The sequence below is a fragment of the Triticum dicoccoides genome, chromosome 3A (genome assembly GCF_002162155.2).
Source record: "Triticum dicoccoides isolate Atlit2015 ecotype Zavitan chromosome 3A, WEW_v2.0, whole genome shotgun sequence".
NCBI lineage: Eukaryota > Viridiplantae > Streptophyta > Magnoliopsida > Poales > Poaceae > Triticum > Triticum dicoccoides.
In genome coordinates, this window is record NC_041384.1 from 114255016 (window position 1) to 114263390 (window position 8375).

General features: G+C 48.0%; 1 protein-coding gene across 1 annotated transcript; it reads left to right on the top strand.

The window, feature by feature from the left end:
- Positions 1-1715: 1715 nt before the first annotated feature.
- LOC119267468 (protodermal factor 1-like) lies at positions 1716-3268 on the top strand. The gene is made up of 3 exons (XM_037548852.1): positions 1716-1928; positions 2022-2556; positions 2663-3268. The coding sequence occupies exons 1-3, from the start codon at positions 1820-1822 to the stop codon at positions 2994-2996; spliced, it is 978 nt and encodes a 325-aa protein (XP_037404749.1). The 5' UTR covers positions 1716-1819; the 3' UTR covers positions 2997-3268.
- The last annotated feature ends 5107 nt before the right edge of the window (positions 3269-8375 follow it).

Here is an 8375-nt window from a genome sequence, read left to right on the forward strand (position 1 = left end):
ACAAGATGAACTTGTTACAACAATATGGCAACTAACTTGGCTACCAAATTGTGTCAATTTCCCTAACATTTTATTACACCATTTTTCACGTAAATACATTGAGGTCCTTGGGGCACCGAATGATCACTATCATCGCCATCATTTTCATGTCGGAGCCAGCCTGAATTTGTCGATGATTGTCGAGAAGTCTTCATGCGCATGCCCCTAAGGACCAGCGTCGTGGAGCCACAATCGTCGACGATGAACCGTTCAGTTGATTTGAAGTGCTTTGCACCAGATCTCGCCGTCACACATGTACGGCGAGAAACCCTAATATCACTTCAGTTGATCTGGAGTGCTTTGCAATAGATCTCACCGTCACACATGTACGGCGAGAAACCCTAACCTCACCGCCCCAACGTGATGGCAGAAATCTACATTGGTGCTCTTTCGACTCCGTCTAGACGGACAAATTTGAGTAGGATCGAAGCATAGAAGACTAACTCAAAGATGAAGCCCCGCCATCCACCTGAGTACTGCCTTTTTTTTGCGAGAAGTCAGAGTGCTGCCCTTGTGAGGATTAAGAAACACTAACCTAAACTACTAGCTGGAGCCAATGCACCAGTATTCGCCTCGGTGCTACCAGCCGCCAGAGCGGTATGTAGAGGGGAGACGAATGCACGAGCTGGACGATGGAGCTTGGACGGGAAGATAACTTTGCCCTAACTGCCAATGCACGAGGGAAAGAGAAGGCAACGGGGGATTCTTGTGTACATTTTATTAGACTTTTGAACATTTTCTGAAATTTTTATTAGATTCAGTCAAATCCTATAATCTACTGACCTCCCCCTCGAATACGAACGTGTTTTGTCCGCCCAGTCAACTGTCATGCCATCCCAACACATGGGCATGCCTTGTTGTTTTTGGATAATAATAATGTAGGGGTAAAAACCCATCACAAGGAGTGAAGAAGTAATGTTTTTATATTAGGATAAACATTGTCATTAGTTTGGTCGCAGTTAGGGGGAGAAGTGAGAATGTGCACTTTTAGAAAATCTACCAGCGGGACATCTGTATATGTGAGCATACCTGCTTTTTCAGTCAGTTTTGCTAATTCCCAGTGGACTGATTTAAGTAGTATTATCAATTTCAGAAAATTACGACTTGGATTTAGTGAACAGCTGGGTGTGCAGGTTGCAGTTTTCACTAAACTGAAGTTGCACAATTTAAAACTGATCGAGGCATAAAAATGCGTCGATGCATAGACAGATACTTTTACAGTAGCACACACATGCATTTTACTGGAGACTTGGGTTGCCAAGAGTTCGTGCATGCATGGTCTAAGGCCAAACTGATGATGGTGCGCGCTTGGTCAATAGTAGGACGGGATCGTCCATCATCCTGCAGCACACGAATTGAAGCCATGCACATCTCCGCCTCAGCTGGATCCATAGCTGGAACCCGAATCAAAAACTTCAAGAGGGAAATGAATTTATTGTCACTAGGTAGGTGATAAACACGCAAGGCCAGTCCACCATGAGTCCATGACCTTTGCCCTGTCTACTCGGATCGGTCGTGCGTTTCATGGCGCGCAATGAATGCCCTGGCCAACCACTCGGTGGTGTCATCTCTGCCTCTGCGACCTCCATTTACCACGCTCTCTCACACAGACCTCATCAATTTTCATGGCGCGTCGGTCTGGTACTGGTAGCTTCTCCACCCCGCTATTTATACCCCGTTCTCTTCGCCTGTGTCGTTCAGTTCACTCCACCTCTCCACTCCACTACCACCGAAGCAGCTCCCACTGAAGCAGCGGCGGAAGAAGAAGAAGCTAGAGGACATGGGGGCGCAGAGAGCTCTCCTCGCGAGCTTCCTGCTCGCCGCGTTGGCCACCCAGGCCTTCGTCGCCGTCTCGGCCAGGACCAGCCCGACGGACAAGGCAAGCCAAGGTGCGTATCTAGCTACTCTGGATCTTTTGCATGCAGCTTGTGGTGAGTAGTGAGCTAGGTTGTAACAAATGTGGTCTCGTGGCGTGCTCGCAGATGACGTGAAGAAGCCGGACTGCGTGCCGTCGCTCGACCCGCACAACTTCCCCGGCCACGGGGGCACCACCGTGCCGCTTCCCTCGCACGGAGGCTCCTCCGGCACGCCGCCTTACCACGGAGGCTCCGGCACTACGCCGTCGCACGGCGGCTCCGGCTCGACTCCGTCGCACAGCGGCTCCGGGTCGACGGTGCCTGACCCGTCGCATGGCGGATACGGGACGCCGCCTTCGCACGGCGGCTCTGGTTCGCTGCCTGACCCGTCGCACAGCGGAGGAGGTTACGGATCCACTCCGGACGCGCCATCCCACGGCGGAGGCGCGTACGGGAGCTCCCCGACGCCTTCCACTGGCGGTGCCTACGGCAGCTCACCCACGCCGTCCCACGACGGGGGCGCCTACGGGAGCTCCCCGACGCCGGCCCACGACGGAGGCTCCTACAGCGGAACTCCGGCTGCACCGTCGCACAGCAGCCACGGGTCTATCACACCGACGCCGCTCATCCCAGTCGACCCCAACAGCCTCGGGACATGCGAGTAAGCCACTTACACCGGCATCTAGCATTTTCTTTCTTCTGCGAATACCACGAGTTAAGTCACTGACGTGTTGGGCCCGTGACGCTCCACTTGTTTTTGCACGTAGCTACTGGAGGACGCACCCCATGCAGATCTGGTTGGCGCTGGGGAGCTGGCCGAGTTCGGTGAGCCACTTCTTCGGCGCCGCCGGTGGCGCGGTCGCCGGCGGGCCGAGTATGAGCATCCAGGACGCGCTGGCGAACACGAGGACCGACGGCGCCGGCGCGCTGCTGCGCGAGGGCACCGCAGCCCTGCTCAACTCCATGACCCGCCCGGGGTTCGCCTACACCACCCAGCAGGTGAGGGACGCATTCGCGGCGGCCGTGGCCGGCGGCTCTGACAGTGCCGCGGCGGCGCAGGCGGCGGCGTTCAAGAAGGCCAACGAGGGGAAGAAGGTGTAGATCGACCGGATCGCCATCGAGTGGGCTTTAGCTATAGCTGGTTACCTATATCTGTGGCATGCGTTCATGCATGCATGCGTTTAGGCCGGACGGACGTGTGCTTGCGTTTTGGTTGTTCCGTTTGAGTTGATGGTTTGGTTGTGTAAGTTGGTGTCTTCGTGGGCTAGCTTGGATCTATCGTACTACGTGTTGTAATGAATCTCCATTTAAGTTTTTTGCAGTTCCGTACCCTGTCGCATTGAATGGAATATATGAATCGAACTATTCCTAGCTGGGGGCCCGGTTTCTTTGGAGAGAATATGAGTGAACTTTCTGGGATATGCTAAATTCTTATCTAGATAAGAATTAACAAAGTTTCATCTAACTTTCACATTTTTTAGAATGTAACTTCCACACTATTTAATTATTAATTAAGCAAGGAAAAAATAAAAGAAAATCCACATGAATCTTCGCATAAAGTCAAATGATGTAGGAGTTAAATGAGACTTGGTTATTTCTCATCTAGAATTAGACACACCTTTATTTTTGCATACTCATTAGTGTCTCGTTTTACTTATTTTTTTTAGCAAAAGGAGACGATTGCCCGGCCTTAAACTGACACGAAATAGCAAAGAAAATAATTTTGATACAAGCCATCATCAAACCTCCAAAAGAAAGAGCATCCAAGCTCCAGACGTGCATCACCTAGACAGTTGCCTTCCTTCTTTTTTTTTCTAAAAAGAAGGGTAGATCTCCAACTATGCATGCAAAAGAAGGGTAAATCTCCAACAATGTATGCAGTCATTTTATTAATTATTCACAAAGATCATACAAAATAATACAGCAGATCAGGCCATCAAAGAATCCAATGGCTCACTGTTCCTTAGTCTTACCAAGCCGCCATTTTTATTAATTATTCACACAGACCATACAAAGTAATATAATAGATTGGATACTGGCCACCAAAGGATCCAATGGCTCCCTGTCCCTTGGTCTTGCCAAGCCTCCAAAGCTGAATACGCACCACAATTTTGTAAATGAAGTCAGCCGGGTGTCCAAGAGATTCTTTGTAAATGAAGTCATGATATACGCCTCCAGAGTGGCTCGTATTACTGTGACGATGATGTGTCCAAGAGACAGGGCTACAGGCTATATATATATATATATATATATATATATATATATATATATATATATATATATATATATATATATATATGCACACGGTGAATATTCATCGATCTGTATACATACTTAAAATTTTGGTAATGTGTGCAGAGGAAGTGACACAAACATGCAGCTTGTTGCATGCAAGTTTAAATGTATACTACCTTAATGCCCGTGAGTTACCTCGAGCAAACAAATGGATATATCATGAGCCTCTTGCTTCAGCTCTTCTTCGGTCATTGTGTTGTTGCTTCACTATGTTGTCATCAGACTCCAAGTCCATTTGTGTTTTCTCCAAATCTACCAAATTGCTGTCATCATTTTAATCCCTAACCCACATAGTAACAAATGAATCTATCATGAGCCGCTCGACTTTAGCTCCTCAGTCACTACGTCGCCATTTTCCTACATTGTCACATGCTCCAAATCTGTATGTGACAAGCATATCACATACAAATTTGGAGCAGGTCCAATATCCAACTTCACATCGCCCTGGAGGTTATTTTGCACCTGGACTTGGCCCAGGAACAAAGGGTGCTCTCCTTAGACGAGAGGGAATTGCGTCAGAGACTTAAGAGAAAGGTCATTGGCTTAGCGGTGTTGGAAAAGGCGCGTAAGCGTCAAAAATTCTAGGATTGCGAATTTGAACTAAGGAGATGCCAACACTCGCTACTTCCATCTTCGGGTCAACCATCGGAGAAGAAAGAACTTTATCCACCGCCTAAAGCACAACAATGGATGGGTTACAGAGCACGGGCAAAAGGAAAATATTCTTCATCAACACTTCGCCAACATTGTCATGAAAGGCCCCCCGCGTAGCATTGACATCAATTAGGAGATCCTCCCTCCCCCTGGCTGTGACTTAAGAGACCTTGAAGAGCTCTTCTCCGAGGAAGAAGTGAAGGCGACCGTTTTTGGTATGCCGGGCGACAAAGCGCCAGGCCCAGATGGGTTTACTGGTGCTTTCTTCAAGGATTGCTGGACCACTGTCAAAGATGATATCATGATGGCCATCAACCACTTCGTGAATCTCCACGCTTCTCATTTTCACTAGCTGAATTCTGCGAATGTCGCCCTCATTCCGAAGAAGGACGGTGTTGAGGACATCACCAACTTCCGCCCCATTAGCCTTATTCATGTTGTCTCTAATATCATTGTCAAGTTAATGTCCAACAGGCTAGCACCGCACATGAATGACCTTGTCTCGCAAGCCCAAAGCGCGTTCATTAAGAGAAGATGCATTCATGACAACTTCATGTATGTGCGCAACATTGCACGGAGACTGCACCGCAAGAAAACACCGGTGCTGCTATTCAAACTTGACATCAAAAAGCTTTTGACTCCGTGAGATGGGACTTCCAGCTTGAGTTACTCCAACACCTAGCCTTCCTTCCTAGATTTCGAGGCTGGGTTTCGACACTTTTATCTTCGGCCTCCTCTCGTGTTCTTCTCAATGGAGTTCCCGGTAACCCAATAAAGCTTGGACAAGGACTGAGACGGAGGGACCCGCTATCACCTCTCCTTTTCTTGCTTGCCATCGACCCGCTACATCATATCCTCCGGAAGGCAGCGGAACAAGGAAATCTACACCCGGTTGGTAGTCAGGCAATGCCTATTAGGGCCTCCCTCTACGCAGACGCCGCCGTCGTTTTTCTGGCCCCCAACAAGGATGATGTCAAATTCTTTGCTGAAACTTTGAAACATTTTGGAGAGGTCACTAGACTGATCACGAACTGCAATAAAAGCCTTGTCACCCCAACCGTTGTGAGAATCTCGACCTCACAGACATCCTTCAATTTTTCCCGGCCAATGTTCTTCATTCCTTATGAAATATCTTGGTCTCCCTCTGTCAGTGAAGAGGCTGAAGCGGATCCACTTTCAACCACTTGAGGATAAGATCACGGCCCAACTTGTGCCTTGGTTAGGAAAACATGTGGCCTCCCCTGAGAGGGTTGTTTTGGTAAAATCTGTTCGCACAGCCACTGCGATTTACTTCATGACAGCCTTGAATCTTCCGATTGAGCTCCTGAACAAGATTGATGCTCTGCGGCGGACTTATTTATGGGCAGGATGTGATAAAGTTACCGGAGGCAAATGTAAAATTAACTGGGAGCAAGTTTGAAAATTAAAAACTCAAGGAGGCCTAGGTATCCTAAATTTAAAAAAGTTTGCCGCTGCACTGCGTATTCGGTGGTTGTGGTTTGAATGGATGGACCCGATCAAACCTTGGGTGGGTCTTGGGAACCCATGTGATAAGGCTGATCGTGCCATTTTTGGGGCTGCTACAAAGGTGGAAGTTGGCGATGGCCTCTGTGCTTCCTTTTGGGAGTCTGCCTGGCTCGATGGGTTACGACCCAAAGACATCGCCCCCAGCATCTTTCTGGTGTCTAAAAAGAAGAATTTCTCTATCCAAAAGGCCATGCACAATAACTTCTGGGTCGCCCAAATCAACATCAGCGCAGGAATCTCTATTGACCACCTAAATGGAGTTTGCTAATCCTTGGGAAAAGCTATCTTCTATCAATCTTAATCCGAACAGGGCGGACACCATCTATTGGAAGCTAATGAACTATGGACACTACTCCGCCAAGTCTGCCTACGAGGTCCAATTCAGAGGATTGATTGATACTGACCTCGTACAAACTCTTTGGAAGAACTGGGTGCCCCCCAATGCCAGTTTTTTTGCTTGGCTTGTCATAAATAAAAGGATTTGGACAACAGATCGACTCCAAAGAAGAGGATGGCCTAACTGCAACCTATGCCCCCTTTGTAAGCACATCCAAGAAACAGCGGCTCATCTTCTCTTTTATTGCAGATACACAACAAGAGTTTGGGACATGATCAAGGGATGGCTGGGTATGCATGATGTGAACCTACTACAATGGGGTCAAATGGAGTCTGTTAAAGAGTGGTGGAGCCTTAATGCAACCAGCAGGATGCAATTCTGACGACCACTCATCTCCCTAATGCTTCTCATATCATGGGAAATATGGAAGGAACGCAATGCCAGGGTCTTCCTCAACGTTGTAGTGCCGGTTGGAGTAATCATAGCTAAGATTAAAGAGGAATGTAGTCTATGGGGTCTTGCTGGGGCGAAGTATTTGCGTACTCTAATGCCTCGAGAGTGATGTTTTGTAATCTAGCTTGTGGCCAAAACCTCTAAACCTTCCTCCTTATTCAATGAAAATGGCAAATTTTTTGCCTAGTTTCAAGAAAAAATATGTATGTGTTTATTCCAAGTTCACCAAATTGCCATAGTCATTCCCATCGTCCCCAACTTCAAATGGCTTGCATAATATTCGTCCACTCCCTCCTCAAAGTTCTGGCAAATTCAAAAATTGCCCAAAACAAATTTGTAATGTTATGCATCGTAAATCTCAAAGTGCCTTCCTTTTATTTTTTTTAGCATTGCATGAGAGCTGCTAGCTCCACTTGGATGAACCCTCCTACCCCAAGATTAAAATCACCCATACAAAAGAATAGCCTAGCACTTTACATCCTCTTAATAATTTGTTACTCCATCACTAACCCTAACATAGCCCAATATCACCAAGGACACCTACACGCCAGTGCCTTCATCTTGTCTCTCCCTTCTCCCTGCCACTTGGTCCACTTGTGAGTTCATTATAGAAAGAAAAGCTTCACAAGATATTGAATGCACTGCAGTTTACATGGACTAGTCGGCAAAAAGCTTGAAAACATGTGGTTGCTTGATGGATTAAGTAGGTCCATTAGGCCTAATAGGAGATCTCGGGATCCCGAAAAAAAATTGTATGAGACCGGATCTCATAGGCGAGGATGTGAGACCCATCCCGATGAGTGACACGTGGCACACACAATCTTGAAGCATCTAATCCCACTGTGCCCACCGATTTGCAATCCCGACTCCTATTCCCAATTCCAATTCCGTAGTTCGCTTAACGTATCATAAGGATCTGTATGAGATATGTACGTAACCATGGGGAGCTAGGGTTCGCTTCTCCTCCTGCGAAGCTCTTCCATGGCGGCACCGAATGACCTCGGCGGTGGCGGCTGCACAATACCTCCCAGCCAAGACTTGTTGTCCATGGCCACGTCGAATGACCTCGTCAGCAGCGGCCGCATGGCTCCATGCTACCACGACTCTCCATCCATGGCCGGCCGCGCCGAACAATCTTGTTGCCGGTGGCCATGTGGCATGATGCTATGACGACTTCTCATCTATATGCCACGCCAAATGACCTCATGGCCGGC